At 41.9% G+C, this 18,607-nt stretch overlaps 1 protein-coding gene across 5 annotated transcripts in view; it reads left to right on the forward strand.

Annotated features, from left to right (window-relative positions):
• SCGN (secretagogin, EF-hand calcium binding protein) overlaps positions 1–18,607 on the forward strand; it is a 71,628-nt gene that overhangs the window by 23,702 nt on the left and 29,319 nt on the right. For 2 of the 5 annotated variants that reach the window (XM_068194153.1, XM_068194126.1), the window contains exons 10-11: positions 324–392; positions 1,713–2,332. The exons of the other annotated variants lie outside the window; for them this stretch is intronic. In XM_068194153.1, coding sequence (XP_068050254.1) covers positions 324–392; positions 1,713–1,841 — 198 coding nt within the window. In that variant the 3' untranslated portion in view covers positions 1,842–2,332. Of the gene's footprint in view, positions 1–323; positions 393–1,712; positions 2,333–18,607 lie in introns of those variants that run through there. 5 annotated transcript variants of the gene reach the window in all.

The following is an 18,607-nucleotide window of genomic DNA, read 5'->3' on the forward strand; positions in this document are numbered from 1 at the left end:
AGATATTGGGAAGAAATTCTGTACTGTGAGGGTCTTGAAGTGCTGAAACGGGTTTCCCAGAGAAGCTGTGGATTTCCCAGCCCTGGAAGTGTTTGAGGCCAGGTTGGATGGGGCTTTGAGCAACCTGAGCTAGTGGAAGATGTCCCTGGTCTTGGTGAAATGGTTGGAATTGGATGATTTTAATGTCCCTTCCAACCCAAACCATTTCATGATTCTGTGAACTTTATGCTAAAAAGCTTGTTGACCAGGTATTAGTACTTACCAGTAAACACTGTAGTGGTTTTGACTCACTGGGGAGTTTTGATGTTTATTCCTTCTTTCAGAGTAAAACAGGAGCACTTGAAGGCCCAGAAGTGGATGGGTTTGTCAAAGACATGATGGAACTGGTCAAGGTATCTTCATGGCTCTGTTTGTTTATACTCTATTTCCTAAAGATCAGTGCTTTTGGAGAAGCTATGTACACAGAGACAGTAATAAGAGACAAATTTTAGTTTGATCATCAGCAGAAGGCAATGTCACCATCTCAGTATGTGTACTGTAAAACATTTCACTGTATCACAGAAATTCTGCCTCACAAATTAATACAGCTTCCCTCAGCAACTCTCTTTTTAAAAGGTCCATTCTAGCTCATACTTTGAATTAGGCAGATGTTACAGCATGACATGATATGGATGGGTCATCATAATTTCTTTCTTCTGTTTTCCTTGTGGATGTGGTTCTCAACAGAATAACCTCATGGTTTATTAGTTCACCTCAGGGTTACAATTGAAAATTACTTGAGGTCTGTCTGCAATCAAGAATACCATACCTGGTGTGTGTCTTCAGCTCCTGATGGGCAGAAGAGTCCATTGGATTATCCTGAGTTTGCAGATGCAGTCCAAGATAGAGCTTTTGACCTAAACAGAATCTGATCTTTAGCTTTCTCTGAGCCTGAACTGTTGCATTTCCACACATTGTGAGATATCTGTGCTGCCACATCCACTCAGGAGAGAGCAGAGAACGGCAGCTGTGTGCTGATGGCTGCATGTGTGTGTTCTGGCCATGCAGTATGCAGGGATGGGTGTGGGGATGGGCAGGAGGCTGGATCTGTGCTGTGTGTGAGTGTGTGTAAAGGAGAAAAATTTGTACTTTGCCTAAGGGCCTTCGTCAGCATTGCCCTTGGACACCACAAACTGTGCATGTGAATTTGATCCCCTCCTGAGAATGTGGGAAGCAGAGCAAGCAGTACAGCATTAGGAGCATACAGAAACTGTGTAGCCTGTACAATGTGTCTTCAACATGAACTTGATCCACAAAACATTGCTGACTAGCCTGTAAAATAGCAGTATGCTGACAGAAATGTCACATTAGTCCTTGCACAGCAGGTTTGAGAGAGGAAACCAGGTGAAAGCACAGGTCTGGTGAGCAGGGATCTGCATTGCACAACTTTCTGAAGTTTTCTTTTATATGGATCAGATACTGTTGGCCTTGACTGAGCACAAAAGTCATAGTGTATTTCCATACAGTCACTCACAGTTCCATGCACCTTCTGCTTTTTCAGGGCACCCTTTCCCCATCTTCTGTTTGCTTCCCCACGGCATATGAGATGATGTGAGGCCTTTTGGTCAGTCTTCCTTGGGTGGGTTTCTCAGTTGCTACATGGTGGGCTGCTTTACAAGCTGGGGAAATCCAGAGCCATTTTCTCTCAGCATTCTTTTTCTCTTTGCCTGCAGCCCAGCATTAGTGGGGTGGACCTGGACAAGTTCCGCCAGATCCTGCTCAACCACTGCGATGTGAACAAGGATGGGAAAATTCAGAAATCTGAACTAGCTTTGTGTCTTGGGCTGAAAATTAACCCATAGCTGGGAAAGTTCTTGTGGTTGTGTTTCCTTTGAAAAGTTTGCCTGCTGCTCCTCATAGAAATGTGTTCTGTGCTGCTGTGGGAGTTGTGGGGAGCTGAGGCACCATGCTGCCTGGCTGGAGAGTGGGATTTGTGCAGTGGCCTCCTTGCTCCACCAACTCTTTTGTGATGTTCGCTTGCTGCTGCCTCTTGTGGGTCCCCTTAGCAATGTCTGCCCGCCAGCAGATGAGCTGCTCAGAAGAGAGGTTGCTGTTATTCTGCCCTCATGAAATGCTGCCCTGCCCATTCTCCTAGGATAGGAACAAGCATCTCCTCAAAAACATCCCCTCAATGCTCTCAGAGTGCAGCTACTAGATGTTTCTGATGGTCATTTTATATGTGTGAAGTCATTACTTTGGTGAACATTGTGCCTTGTGCATTTAAAATATTGGATGGATGACAGTGTATTTGTGCAGAAATAAAATGGCAATTACAGAAATTCAGTAACATCAAGTTGATGTTGTTATGTACAGAAAGCCATCTGCCACAGGCTGGCAGACAGTACATAGTAGCCTTTTATGTAACAGGCATCAAATGGCAAGAGGTTTTGTGATGCCTATCAGATGAGGGGTTGAAATCTGCAATAAATCTGCAATCTGAAACGTGGTAGATCCTTCCCATGGAAACCACACACACCATGTGTGGTTTATATGTCTCCCTCACACATGTCACCTTCAGGATGAAGCCACAGAGTAACATCACTTCTGGAGGATACATCTCTTCTGACCCAAACTGAAATAACCTACAAGGGTTCAATAAACTGGAAAACTGGAAGGACAGAAGCCTGATGAGAGCAAAGCTCCTACACATGCTTGTTTTTTTTTCAAATCTGTTAGAGTTGGTAGATACTTGTAACCCTTCTTGAACTTAAAGTTTCCTGTCACTCCCGGACCATGAGTGTAGTCCCAGAGCCTAATGGCAACAGCATAATTTGTGCCATATATTTCCTTATTCCAAAGGCTTTGACTGAATATTCAGAAAATGTCATGCCTACATTATCATGCCCAAATAATTCTTTCTTCATTTCCCAAGAGAAAATTGTGGAGGAGGGGTTGCTGGCAAAAATTCCTCACATTTCACAATTTCTGTCTCCTACATATGACAGACCCACACTTGACACTACTAGAGCCTTTCTGGTCATGTTTTCTGCACCAGGAAGCACAATGAAACATTCCCATTATACTCAGTTTTGTAAAAATTAATCAGAAATTACCTTCAGTCAACATGAATAGATGTGTAAACACAGATTACATAAAGCTCTTAAGAACATACTCAACTTATGCTCATTTTCTATTTTCATTGATGATAATCTCACAGACCAAACAAATGCTAAATGCTTGTTTAACCCCAGCACAGAGCTATGGCTTTAAGTTCTGAAACTGCTTTTTATCACCCTGGCAGCAACACAAATCACAACCACAATAACAGAGCTTTACAATGGTTCAAAAAAACCATAAACAAGGAGTCAGGCCTTGGCATTAACTCCTCAAGCCAGCAGGGTTGCAGTTTCACTCATGGATGCTCACACCCCTCTAAGGGAAGAGCTGTGGTCAGGAGTACAGGACCACCAGCAGAGAAATCCCCCACATTGCTGTTTATCAGACATGCTTTATCACTGTCTTTAAACAACTTGCAACAAATCTAGCAGAGTAAAACAACTATTGTTTTATTGTACCTCAAATAGGATGTAGGATGTGACTGATGAGTATAGAGTTATGCCTTTAAGTATATTCTTCTGTTTCTCTCTCTTCCTTGCGTCTATATCATTCTAATTGTTATTCTTCTTTTCTTAAACTACAGTTTTTATTCCTTTGGACATGGGAGATATTTATGTACCATGCCCTTTGATATATTTCTACATATAGATGTAGGGTCTTTTTGCTCTTTGTATTTCCCAGTGATGGCAGATCTATTTTCTGTTTCCCCTCTGTTTAATCCTACTCATATCAGTAGAATTGCTTCTTATTTATTGAAGTATAAATTGAAGCATATTCTGTCCTGCCTCACTAAAACTACAGCAACTCTTAACCTAAAGGGAAAATTTATTTTTAAAGATTTGATACAACCACAGGTCTCATTTCAAGAATCTTAAAACACTTCTTCTTTATTAAACCGCTATGCTTTTCACATCCTCTACAGCCAATAGTTTTTATTCAACAGATACTGACCAGTAAAGAATTTGAGATGTCAGTGTCACAATGTATTTTGCTTCTTTTGTACAAGTCTGGGATTTTTTTTTTTTTTTTAGTAAAAAAGCCTCATTTTGACACAGGCTTCACACAACTAGTTTTACTAGCTTTTAATAAGTGAGTGCATAGGCTCCAGTAAGTGAATTTAAAGGAGCATTTTACAAAACATTAGCAAGAAGTAATTTGTAATCATAGATTAAAAGGTTATATATAGAACTCAGAAAATGAGGGTTTTTGATTTTTTTTTTTAGTTAGTTAGTTTTCCATTCCCTCAAGAGTTTGTTTTTTTTATTGTGTCCTGGCCAGAAACCAGAGAGCAGGAAGACAGATACACATGCTGTCTTGTTTGCAAGGACCATAAGGGAGCGCCGTATCCCAGTGGGACTACAGCCTCGGTGAACTGCAGATCCCCTCTAAGCAAAACAAAGTGTGAGGTGCAATAGGATTTGAGCCCACTGTACAAAGGTCAGCGAGGCAATCACTAGTGAGACATCGTTTTATAAACCTGTAGCCTCTGAAAGTCAACATTAAGGCAGGAAACAGGCATTTTGAGACTTCTTGAAGAGAATACCTCTTCCTTGCAGAGCGGTTTTTTTTGGTTTGGGGATTTTTTTTTAATTATTATTTTCACTTCAGTAATAAATTATCTGCCAGGTCCTTTGGTGTCAGGCTCTGGTAATATCAACCTTTTAGTTTCCTGTAGATATAAAGCTGGACAATGTATCTGATAGAGTATAGCTGTTTTCCATTTTGCAAATTTGAGGGGTACTTCTATGTAGTCCTATGTACAAAACACAAGATAATATTTCACATTTAGAGGGTTACACAAAAAATACTTGTTTTGCATTAGATATATGAAAACAGCAACAATTTCTGTGGTTGTCATTCACTTTTTAGGAGGCTACATCGTGGTAAGTGTATTTGAAAGCAGAAAGTGCATTTGCAAATATAGTTTTCCCTTGGTATTTCCATGTTTTTCTTTAGAAAAGTGGGGCTAAGGGATTCACAGTTTTCTGTCTCTTCATAGTATGCAAATCTACTAAAATAAACTTTTAACTGACTCATCATGTTTCATAGATGTATTTCCAAAGCATTTTTAGCAACCACAGGTGTAGTGGTCAGTATGTACGGTTCTCCCAAATGTACATTTTTATAGTTTGTTTCTTCCTTGTTTAACTGGCAAACTGCTGGACCTGGAAATCTGAATTTCTGCAGAACAAAACTGTTCCTTTGCTTCCCTTTTCACTGTGAGTTTTATGAGATCATCCCCTGCATTCCTGTCATGCTCCCTGCTTGTCTTGGCCCTTCTCATTTTTGGTACTGGACATAACTTTGACATGACACCTTTTTTCAGGAGAAGCTGGCTCTGATGGCTTCCATTGACTGTGTAGAACTGATACCCATGAAAAATTAACATTTATAGGGCTTTTAAAGTCAAATCCATCCCTTGTTTCACTTCATTGGTTCTGTTGGAAATGAAGGTCTCTTTTCTTCCATTATTTTGAAACTCAACACACTCTTTGCTTGTTCCAAACCATCAGCACAAGGACTTGCCACTGGAGGCCCCCATTTTCCTGAGTCAGCCTCACAGCCCCAAATGATTCATGTGCCAATTGTGCCTTGGTCTGTGCAATTTTTCCCCAAGAAAATGAACCCACGTATACATGCTCACCTCATTCCCCAGTCTGAACACCCTCCAGCAATCTCACATCACTGACACACAAATGAGTCACAAATGAGTCAAACAAATGAGATGTTTAGGAATTGTAGCATTTAAATTTCATCAGTGCTTTATTTTCATATTTTCAAAAAATAATTATCTCTCTTTGTTCTCACAATTTTGCTTTAAGTAACAGGTGTGAAGCTGCCTGCACATCTTACAAAAACTGCTCTTTATTCCAACTGAAAGCTTAGAATTGAGCATCAGTCCAAAAGAGGGGTTCAGAGCAAAGGAAACCAGCACAGTATTTTGATTAATCTCCTTTTCTGTTTGTCTGGTAAGAGAATAGTGTCAATATTAATGAAAACAATTGTGACTAATGAGTCAGCAAGACTATCAGAGAATCTTCCGCCATGTTATAATAGCAGCCCATCACTAGAAACACCTTAATTACAGCTATTATCTCTTGAAATGTCTGACTAACTCTTAATATTAATCTGATTTGAAATAGAAAGTTTCCATTATGTAGTGAGATGTTAAACAGGGCTTTGCTGTGTAATTACATGGGGTAAAGTAACTATGAAAGTCGATTTTGCATGAAGGCTACACTGACAGCTAATGAAAAGATCTCATTTTCTGGCACCTGTATTTTCAGTATTTCCATGGAGAGTTGAGTCTCATTTTAAGTAATATTTTCACATGGGAAAAGGGGGAGTAAAGAATGCAGTTATGACCACTATGAGAGAAAATATAAGAACCATTTTTTAGTGCCAAGAGATATCTACAGGGAGCTCCAACTGGGTCCCAGAGGTAAAAACATTTCCCTGCCCTCTCTTTCATAGCTTGAAGTCACTGATTTTCACAAACTTGTTCCACGGTAAAGCATCCTGCTTTCTGCTTGCCATATGCTTAGCCTTTACACTGGCTTCAGGCACTTCAATTTATTCCTTTAAAGTTGTTCTAATGCATAAAAATACACCCTGCAGGTGTGCTGGACACCTTGCATAGATGATGACAGAACCAGAGTGGATGTCTCTGGCCAGAAAAAATGTTGGGCGCAATAGCACACAGTGTGGACAAACATTCAGGCTGCATCTCTGACATCATCTGGCATCTCTTTAGATGAGCTGTTTCAGGAAAAATTAATTTGAGTGGATTTTAGGGAGGCACCACAGCCCATAAGAGATAATATCATTAGACAACATGTCTGGAGAATGGGTGTCTGCTCCAGGCTCAGAGAGACCTGGTTTGGAATTGCTGCTCTCCCCAGCATTGTGGCTGTGAATCTGAAATGTTTTCAACTTGCTCAGTTTTACCAGGGAAGGGCTTCTGTTGTGGATGATGAGAGCACATAACCATATATTTCAAAGGAGTCATTTTGGTTTGGAAGTGTACTTTCAAGGGATATATTCACAATAACAGCCATCACATTCCAATTAAAAGAGAGATGAAGGTTCAAGTGCCCACATGCAGTGGGAGGGACTGCATGGGCTGAGCTTTACTGTGAACCTGGTCACCCCTTTGAGGTCCTCCTGCACTGGACCCTGGATTCAAAACCCAGGGAAGGATCTCCAGAGGAAATACAGGGAATTTAGGCCCTTATTTAATTTTCAATCCAGCTGCAGCCTGCATCCCTGCACAGTAACATTTGTTCCAATTCTTCCATTGTTCTGTTTTGTAATCAACACTAGAGTGTAAAGAGAGAGAAAAGGGTCACTGCTGACATGGTGTGAAGAAATCACGCTTCCTACATCTCTCTGTGAGGTGGGAGATGGGCTTTAATGACAGAAGCTGCATGGGGAAGCCAAAAGCATTTTCCCCCAGCTGATGCCAACCTGCAGAGCTCCCTTAGCTCCAATGGAGTAAGACCAGCTCAGGATGGCAGGAGAAATGGCTGTGGCTCTGTTTCCAGACATAGCCTAAAGCTTTTAAAGATGAAGGCTTCTAACTTTAATAGTGACAGTGGTATGAAGTGGCAGCATGAAGGCTTGCTCAGGTTGACACCTCAGTGAAACACCTCTTGCTCTGAGAGCGGCTGTTGTCTGCTTTACACAGATAAAGGGCTGTTGCAGAGTTGTCAAGGGGCTTCTAGCAGCTGTTAGAGCTAAGGAGAATATGTTCTCAGTTTTTGATTCCCTGACAAGTCTCATGTAAAATATTACTCCCAATGCCTCATGGAAAGGAGGATAGAGATGTGCTCAGCAGTCTTGTTTAGGTGGCTGCTGGAATGGATTGCTATCGTCTGTCACTTTGGCCAATATGTCTCTTTACTTTGATGGTGAGACCAAGAAGTTTTCATTTATTATTGTTAATATTTAGGAAAGGGGTTCATTTGTCCAACATATTAAAATTAGGAGCCAGGAGACTGCAGGGGTGTTCTGTGCCAGGGTCAAGGAAAAGCCTGGAAAAATTCTGATTTTAGATGAGGATCCAGGTGGCAGTTGGGTGGCAGAGCTTGGAAGGAACATAGAATCTCTGGTTTTCAGATAAGCCTCAATTTAGCTGAGAGACAGAGCAAGGGCAGCCGGTTGCTGCACATTAGGGGAAGATCAGTGCCTTTTCAGACACACTGACCAGATCATTGGGAAACCCACAAAGCACATGAAATTCAGGCCAACCCATTCTTTTTTCAGCTCCTCCTGCCAGCAGAGAAAACACATGCAATGGCTCAGATGATATGCAGAGCTTGCCAAGGTGCCACAATAACTTGATTTTTTGCCTAAGACCTAATTAATGAGATCATCAATGGCAACTAGTTTTGTCTTCTTGATAAGAAAATGTGCATAGGAGCATGGACTTAAGTCTGGGATACTATCTGGTCACTAAACTGAGAGTGATCTGCTTGCGCTTAGGCTGTAAAGGAGACTAAACAAATCAATAGATACTTCCTATCTATACATTTGTCATAAGGCAGGAAATGCTAATATAGGTGGCATATTACAAGGACCTTAAATGATTGATACAATGACAAGATGGCATTTAGAGACTCATTCTGGAATTTCTTTAACCACCTCTGTCTAATACAGCTGTCTTCACAGTAAGGATTTCTGTTCATGTCTGAACAACAGAAAATTCTTTGGGCTTGCCATTAATGATGTTCAGAAAGCTGTGTTGTAGTTTTTAAGAACTAGAAATTGCCTGATGTTAAAAGGGTGTTGTTGGTGTTATTTTTAGGTTCCAATAAATTATCATGCATGTTCTGCCTTCTGACTTTCTGACTATGAAATTTAACATATGTTTGCCCTGGCCACCACTTCCACTCTCTGGCTGACAGGATCTGAAGTGCTACCACCAACACGGGGCATGCAGTGCTTATGAATCAGGCCACACCAGACTGAGCAGCTGGCTTTAAAACAGTAACATCTCTAGTTTTTCCTTCCTTCATTGCCCCCCTGCATCTTTGCCTTGTTTTAACTTTTTAAAGGAACCCGTGGGACTCTTTGTATCCTGTCTCCTGTTTCTAAAACCTCTTGACTGCCACATCCTTAAGCTTTGCTCTTCCTTAATTCATTGTTCTGGGAGACAGAGAAATCCAGTCAGGTATGTGGAAAGAAGAAAAGAAAGGTGAGATTATGCCAGTTCAAGGCAGAGGGATATACTATGCCATCACCAAACACATCCTTGCCTGAATTCACACCTTTAGGCACCTCTGTCAAGAAGTGCAGTTCTTCCCCTGTACTGAGGAGATGTCTCAGAGCTGCTGGGGTGTTGGCTAAAATCTTGCCAGGCTGCCAGCAGAGCTTGAGCTCAGTGAAGCAGCGAGCTGTATGGCTTTTCAGTCCAACAGAGAAGGGCGTGAGGGATGGCATCCAGCACAGTCCTGACAGATGCCTGAGACTTTTCCCTCAATTTCTTTCCACTGCCTTTGAGGTTGCTGGTGCTGGGGGTGTCCTCTTTTGCAGCCTTAGGTGAAAAAGAGTATTTTGTTTGGGACATTCCTAGTTTTTAAAAGTCTTCCTGATTCTACTGGGCCTTTGAAAGCAGGAGTGGACGTTGCTTAGACTCAGTCATGGGGAACCACATTGCTGAGGCTGCTCCTGACCACATGAGATCCCCAAAAGCTATGTGTGATTTGCTGCAGCATACAAGCTGAAGAAATTCTGTGCACCTCTAGCATTTCAAAGCAATCCAGGAAAAATGCTCCAGGAGTAGGGAAGGCATTGCCTCTCAGCTGGAGGGTATTTGTAAAGGAAAATGCAAAATGCCTCATCCCAAAGTACAGAGTCCCAAGGGCTGCCTGGAAAGATGCTGTGGCCCCACCTGGAGCAGGTATCTGAGGAGGCAAAAGTCCCTGGCATCTGTCACACAGCTTTTCCCTAACACATTTCCTTACATCCAGTACCTTACAGAGGAGCACCAGTAGTACACAACTGATGGCCCAACACCAAAACCCTTCAAAGGGAGGAGACATCAGTGGGATATTTGTCCTTTCCTGAACTTCAAGCTTTTCCCTGCAATTCATTTTTTTTTTTTTAATAAACGGCAGCAAAAAATTCATTCACAACAAATCTATTTGTTGGTGCCAATTTTTGCCATTTCATCATAGTATAATCTAGGTTGGAAAAGACCTTTCAGATCATCAAGTCCAACTGCAGCTTTTAATCGAAAAAACCCCATTACAATTCAGCTCTAATGCCACAGCAAACACACAGAAACACATATCACTTTGGCAAAGGACAATTTTCCCAATGTGATAAATTTGGGAAGGAAGCAAAAACTGAGACAAAATCTCCTAATTTTGTGGAGAAGTTTTTTGTGACAATAGGCAGCACTGAGGCAATGCTGTTGTATGTAGCCCCTCTCCCTGGATCTTACTGTGTTGGAAGGACATCCCTTGGTCAGGAGCACCTGGAAGGGCTGACAAGCCTTAAAGTGTTTGCAGAGGTTTACAGCTCCTCTGCTCTTGGAACTTTATCTCACTTTACTTGTCCTGTGCCTTTGACTGGCAGTGTCTCCAGGTGCTGCTCAGCTGTTGCTTTTCCTGCCCCAGCTACACCATGTCTTTCTTTAGCTTTGCAAATAGGCTTTCCTTGTTTTTCTGATCTCTTCCTGCTCTGCTTAAGGAGTCTTAAATCACTGCGTGGCAACTGTGTCTCGATTTGGGGATTTGGGGTTCAGACATGGGTTACGTGTGATAATAGCTCTTCATGCCAGCCACAGCAGGCTGACAGCAGCATTGCAGGAAATACAGGTTATTTCAGGAAACAGGTTATTTCAGGAAACAGGTTATTTCAGGAAAAGGACATCTTGCTTTTTCTGGAGATACTGGGTCTGTCCAGGCTGCTTCTCAAAGTAGGATGCGCTGTAGGAATCAGCTCCATATGAAATTATGCCAGGCAAGCAACCAGCAATCAGGGTGGCTGAGATATTTATGTGACATCTTCCTAGATGTCACATAAATATCTCAGGTTCACTAATGGCCAACAGTGTCATCAACCTGGCTGATTGATCAACACCAACATTAACCCTTTAGGTAGCATACTTGGACATTTCCCAGGTCAGATTCTGTCCTTATGTCAATGCATCCAAGCCCATCAATGTTAACTAAGAAAAAATTCATCCTCAAGTCAAAAAGGGACACCACATATGCAATAGCCTGGACTATTATCTCCCCTCCTGAGCCATTTAAATCCACCCAGCAGCATGGGAGTTACACAGGGATCCCCACAGGGTGGAGAAGCACTGAGGAGAGATAAGCTCCCTTCCTATTAACTTGGTGGGCACTGCTTTTCCTCAGCAGCAATGAATGATTAAACAAAAACACAGGTCCCCAGAACCATGTCAAGTGTGGGTGGAAATGGATCTCAAAAAGCTGATGGATTAGTCAGTGACCAAGATGTTTCTTACCTTAGTGGAAGAATAACAAAAAGAAGTGGCTTGTGTTAGCACCCTCTGTGTGTTATTTTCTGCTGCATAATAATGTATTAGTAAGTTAAAATATAGTATATATCTGTACATCATCTCCTTCAGGAGACTGTCTGGTTTTCCTTGTTTTAATGACCATTTCATTAAGGATCAATTTCCTACCACAATGTTAGTTTCTTTTGCGTTTCAATAGGGAATGACTTACACAGTAGCTGCCAGCTTCAAATTTCGGCAGGCTCCTCCATCTCTGATTTGAACCATCAAACTTGATTTTCACAGAAAAAGAATAGTAAACTCAGCTGATTTTAACATGAATAGATAGGCTCCTGAACCACCCAAACATAAATGACCTCACAAATAATTGGTGGTGAATAATTGATGCAATTAAAATATCCACTTTTCCTATCCATGTGAGCTGATAGTTCATTTCTGATTGCTTCAGCACTTTCTGGGGGATCTTTGATCAGCTCTATAAAGCACACTGTACATTGCCATTTTCTGCTTCAGATAAGTTTTATCACTGGGCCAAGGGCTTAAGGAATTAATTTAGCCCATGAGTCTGTCAGGCTTAGATTTCAGTGTAGGAAGAAATGGAAATCTCTTAAATGTCAAAGCCCTCCCTTTAACAGCCATGCAAGTCTGCCGTAGGTGCTCTGCTTTGAAAAATGAGTGCATACAAAATGCAGCTCTTGGGTGCAGAGATAATAAAGCCACTGGGACAAATGCATCAGATATTTGTTCTTGTTTATTTAACAGTATTATTAGAGACTTTTAGGCCTCACCACTAAATAAGCAGACATGTGTCCACTTGTTTCTGTGAGTCTTATGGCAGTAAAGGGAGTTCTTTGAAAGAGCAGGAAGTCAGTGTTTCATTACTTTAAATTGCTGCACATTCCACTTGAGAGTTTTGTTAATGGTACTCAGTGCATCCAGGTCTCAGTTCTTCTAACATTCCTGTCAATTGCAATACTACAATGCAGAACAAGAAGAACAACAGCTTTGAAAAATCTAACTGGTTTCCTTAGTCTCTTTTTTTGGTTTTTGTTGGGGTTTTTTTTGTTTGTTTTGTTTGTTTGGTTTTTTTTTTTTTTTTTTTTTTTGTGTGTGTTTTTTTTTTCCTTGTTCTCAGTGTAATTTTCCAGTTAGGACTATTTCACAGTCTTAAAATTCACTTACCACAAACCAATGTGAAAGGCAGACTTCAGTTAGTCTCAAGCATACAAAGAAGGAAAGAACAGAGATCAGTGGTCCATGATCATTCAGCCAGCACTTCTGGGTTTCACATCTCTACAGAAAGTTTTGAATGGGCTAATATTAAGACAAATTACAGCTTTGGGTAGGTTTTTTTTTTTTTTTTTTTTTTTTTTTTTTTTTTTTTTTTTAATGTCAGAGCTGTTTTCTTGTCAGCAAAGAATCTGTAGGTATTTTTTGCTGTACATTAAGCAACATGACCAGTATCCATTTTGCACAGTTCATACTCTCCCTGCTCCTTTCCAAAGGAAGCAAATATGTTTGTAGCATTACAATGTGGTAGGATTTTGTAATTGAAGTAAAGGACTGCAAGGAGAAGCAGCCCCAGTTCACAGGTTAAATTAGTCCTGTGGATATGTGCAACAGATGTGAGCTACTTAAAATTAACATTAAATGAAATAAACTTTAAATTAACTGCAATATATTTGAAAATCCACTTGAATTAAATTACTCCTCTTTCCTTCTCTTTTTAATTTTTCTATTACTAATATTTTCATTTAAAGGTCATGCTATTTTCTGAAGCCTTTTCATGAGATTTGTTGTTTTGCTGGTGCTTCTCAAATTCCACAGTCCAGATGTGCAGCGGTCTTTGCTTGCGTGGTTGAGCCCCCTTGCCCACAGATATGACTCCTCATGCAAACAAGCATTTGAAACTACAAATTAGAACATTACATTCAATTGCCTCGTGGCATTCAAGGAAAAGGCCATTTCATGCACTAATTAGAGGTTTTGCCAAAATGAACACACAGAGCAACACGGAGGAAGATGGGCTGAGAATGCCATTTGCAGAACCCATGCACACAGCACCCAAGCTGGCATGTGCAAACTCTTGGATATTTTCTATTTATTGCTGTACCTGCAGTGGGCTGCACAGGCATCACTTTATGATGTGGAATGAGGGTTAAATGTAGTATATTTAACTGCAGTCAGACTTCCAATCTGTAGAGCTCATGGAGTGTTCCATAACTTTCCAAGGATTTTTTTTCTGGGTTTTTCTTTGAATAAAGAAAAGCAGAGTTTCTGAGGTATCAGAGTGCAGCTCTTTCCAAGAAGGGTATGGCCCATAACATCTTCTAAGTATCAAGCTTAAGCTTCTCTTAACCTTTATTTCACAGGCACTGTGCACTTTTTTGCTAATACCAGCCTAGGAAGGTTTCTGTCCAGGGGTGATATTTGTAGGATTTTGACTACAGTATCAGTTGGCACTTGTACCTCCAGCCTGTGGCACTTGGCTGAATATCTCCCAGCCAAACCCAGAGTTAACACAAAGCTGGAATCTCACAGGGCCCAGTCAGGCTCTTCCCTCATGTCAGTCTAATATGCCAGTCTCCCACCAGGGAGGGAATCTCTGTATTCCACCTTCAGCCAAATTTCTGAGGACACAGGGAGTCCCTTCTCATCCCTTCCTCTTTTTTTTTTTGTCTACTTCTCTCTCGTGTAAGAATAGACACCTTGTCTCCTATTTGTAAAGGATGCTGAAGGATAATAAAACTGTTTTTATGAAAGTTTTGCTTAGCAGCCATAACAGGGGTCTGTTTTATTCATGACCAGAGAAAAAGGAGCAGTAAAAGCCAGGAGATGAGTTTAGGTAATTACAGCAGGTGAAGAACTGGGTCTTGATCAGGAGGTTTTCATTGCTCCTGTCCCACCTTGCATGAACACTGGGAGCCAGTGTTAAACCAACAGAGAGCTTGAGAAGAATTATCAAGGCTTACTGTTTTAACCTGCTTATGCTGCTCCCCACAAACAAGTTCTTGCCCAGAGTGCTGCCAAACACCACTTGCCTGACAGGGAAGGGAGATGCATGAGCACTCAAAGGAGTTGTGAGTGATGGGGAGCACAGCAGGAGCCTTAGTGCTGCATCCTCAGCTCAGAGGCTGCTTAGCAACTTTTTGGCACAACCCAAGTTAAAAATCTTTTATCAGGCTGGCCAGAGATCACAGCTCAGTGGCACAAGCCTAAGCTCTTTTCTGGACTGGGGCTGGAATGTACACTCAATGCTACAAATGCCAGATGAATACCTTCCAGCCACTCATAACTGATCTAACTCGGAGTAAATATTTTACAGAAGACATTCAAGCATCACTGTAGATGAACTCCTAATTTGTAGCCTAGGAGCAAATGTGGAAAAGTTGAGATGTGCTTTACTCCCGCTGTGGTGTCAAAATCAATCATGGACCCCAGAATCTTTCATGGTTTCTTATCTCTGTTATTTAGCCTGTTTTGCTTAAACAAATTAATATTTCTGCTCACATTGGTGTGAGGGCAGAGCCACAACCTGGAGGTTTGCCAGCCTTGCCTGGCTCAGGAAGACTTTCCAGCAGGTACAGTTTAGGCTGAGAGCACCTTGCCTCTGACTTGAAGCTCTATGTACCAAGGAGACATTAGTGCTGGTAACAGCTTTGGTGTGCAACAGGGCTTCACAGACAGCAATCCAAAATGCAGTTGTAACTTGAATTAGACAATCCCAAATTTCAGAGGGCGACATGTATCAGCCACACTTAGCTACAAATAGTGACCATGTATATGCAAACATATTAACAAATATGGACAGATTAAATGCCAGAATTCCTGTATGGGAACTAAGCATGTGCATATTTATTTTATTTGGAGGTTGCATGTACTTTTCAATCAAACAAAAAACAACAGGGATGTCTTATTAGGAAAACCATGATGGAAGCATGCATGGGATGCCAGAGACAGTAAAATTACCCTCTAAGCAATTCAAGTCTTCTGGAGGTTTGCTTTCCACTGTAATTTAACATTTCTGGTGTAAGCAACTCAGTCAGACTGACATTTAATTTCAATGGTTTGGAACTGTAGAGCCACTGCAAAGCTGGGAATAGCTGGCTGCCACTGAGTCTGGTCCAGCCTGCTCCAGCAGCCAATTTCTGCTGTTGGCAGGGAAAGAAGGCTTTGACATAGCTTCTCCCCAGCTGCAGGGCTAGCCAGCATGCATCCGCCAGCCACGTGGCCAGGGAGCTCCACAGGGCTGCTAGGTAGAGCCCCTGAGTAAACAGAGTGCCTGGCATTAACAGCACCTTTTGGACTAACCAATTGTTAAAGTTATCCTGCATAATGATTAGTGCACAGGTGGTAATTATTAGTAACAAGCAATTATTAAATGACACTTGAAAACCTTGTTGTGCCAGCTTCTGAATAAATACATCTGAGGAAAAATGTCCCTGCCCTGGGTTCTTAAAGCCTTGTTTGGTGACTGTTCCCAGGGTGTGGCCCGAAGAAAAATACAAACCACAAAATATGTTTTGAGCTTTATGGTTATGGGGAAGTTCTGTACTAAGCACTTGCAAATACTATGTGCCACTCAGGCACTGGATATTGTGACTCATAAAGGTGAGCTGGTAGAGGAGAAATTTGCAAAAAGCCTTGCAAAAAAATTTCGAGGCAGCATTCCACATTATGACATAGAGTCATAGAATCTTTTAGGTTTGAAAAGACCTTTAAGATCATTGAGTTCAACCATTAACCCAGCACTGCCAAATCCACCACTAAATCATGTCCTCAAGTGCCACACCTACACATTTTTTAAATACCTCCAGGGATGGTAACTCCACCACTTCCCTGGACAGCCTGTTCAAGTGGCTGACCATCCTTCCAGTGAAGAAATTTTTCCTGATATCTAATCTAAAGTTCCCCAGGTTCAACGTGAGGCCATTTCCTCTCATCCTGGTACTTGTTACCTGGAATAAAGAGTCAACCCCCACCTTCTGCAACCTCCCTTCTGTTAGTTGCAGAAAGCAAAAAAGGACTGCTCCTAAGCTTCCTTTGCTCCAGGATAAACACCCCCAGCTCCCTTAGCTGTTCCTCAGAAGACTTGTGATCCAGACCCTTCAGCAGCTCTGTTGCAATTCTCTGGACACACTCCAGCACCTCAATGTCCTTTTTGTTGTTAGGGGCCAAAAACTCAACACCAGATTTGAGGGTGATCCCTCCTCTGGTCCTGCTGGCCTCACTCTCGTGTATACAGGCCAGGATGCCATTGGCCTTCTTGGCCTCCTGGGCACATACTGGCTCATGTTCAGCTTCTGTGAACCAGCATCCCCAGATCCTTTTCTACCAGCAGCTTTCCAGCCACTCTTCCCTCAGCCTGTAGTGCTGCCTGGGGTTGTTGTGACCCAAGAGCAGGACCTGGCACACAATGCCATACATTTGGCCTCAACCAATTTATCCAGCATGTCCAGATCCCTCTGCAGAGTCTTACTGCCCTGCAGCAGATCAGCACTCCCACACAACCTGGTGTCATCAGCAAAATGACGGAGGGCGTGCTTGATCTCCTTGTCAGGTCATCAAAAAAGATATTATACAGAATTGGCCCCAATGCAGAGCCCTAGGGGACACCCCTTGTGACTGACCACAAACTGGATTTAACTCCAGAGGTACTTATTTCCTCCTTTACCTTAGTGTTTAATACTAAGACCAGTTTTCCTAGGGGTACACAGCCCCCTGAGCTGGAAGACAAAGATGAGGAGCAGACTGAAGCATCTACAATCCAAACAGAGATACACACAAGTCCTGCACTAGTGTTACAACAACCCCATGCAGTGCTACAGACTTGGGAAAGAGTGGCTGGAAAGCTGCCTGGAGAGGGATAAGCACATCCAACATTTTGGAAGAAAGTGTGCAAAGCATTAAATAGCTGCAAAATATAGCAAGACTTAAGTGATGACATAGAGATGAAAAGCATCCTTTCACTGCCTTTAGCCTGATTGGAATTGTTTCTGTGCAGTTGCAGGGTGCATTAAAGACAGGATTTGGATAACACAGTATCATGGTCCCAGGGGACTAGTTATTCAAATTTATCTTCATATAATCATTGCAGTGTACAGTGTAAAATAGGAAATGGATTTTAATCTGTTTCTCTCTAGATATGTTTTCTCATCACAGAAAGCACCACTAAAATTTTTAAGTAAAGAATGTATCCTACCACTACTGGGATAGACAGCAGCTCATTTTGGGGCTGTAGTGGTCCTCACTCAGGTTGCTGTACTGCTAGCCATTTGCAGAGTGGGTAACCCATTCCTTTTAGCATCAGGGTGTCTTTCTCTTCTGAGTGCTTCATTTCAAGTAAAGATCATAAAAAGGCAAATCCTGCTGAGATGTGTGTTTGTTGGGTAGTTGTGAAAACCCACCTGAGCAGAAGTAAACGGGACAAACAGGATCCCAGCAGGACCCAGTACCCTCTGCCCCGAAGAAACACTCATGTCAGGCTTGTTCCCTTAAAGTTTTCCATTACTTTATTAAATCTACTATCCTATTTTGCCTGGGATAATTTTTTCATTAAACATCAACATCCTTATTTTCAAAGTAATGACATTTAAAAGGTATTGTGGCAGGGAGGCCAAATTAGATCAGGGTCACTGCCGTGCCAGGCACTATGCACAGAAATAGCTGTGTGGCTGGGAGGACCCTTTTTCTCTTAACCTCTTCCTAGCAGACACTTTGTTGAAGCCTGATGATGACTGTGGTAGGTACTATCAGCATCTGGCTGACCACAGGGTGGGGAAAATCACATGCTGCTGTAAGGAGGTAGAAACTCCCTTTGTTCACGTATGGTTCATCACTTTAAAAATTCAACCTTCGTCTGACCAGGGCTACTACCAGGAAGGTCGAGTAAACCTGTTTTAAGGGCACAACTAAAGCAGTGAAGACAGCCCTGTCTGCTGGGGAGAGAAGATGGAACCAGAGTGATGTGTTTAAGCTGTGTAAGCTCCGTGCAACAGCATCAGCCACAGCACCAGAAGT

The sequence above is a fragment of the Anomalospiza imberbis genome, chromosome 1 (assembly GCF_031753505.1).
Source record: "Anomalospiza imberbis isolate Cuckoo-Finch-1a 21T00152 chromosome 1, ASM3175350v1, whole genome shotgun sequence".
NCBI classification, from domain to species: domain Eukaryota; kingdom Metazoa; phylum Chordata; class Aves; order Passeriformes; family Viduidae; genus Anomalospiza; species Anomalospiza imberbis.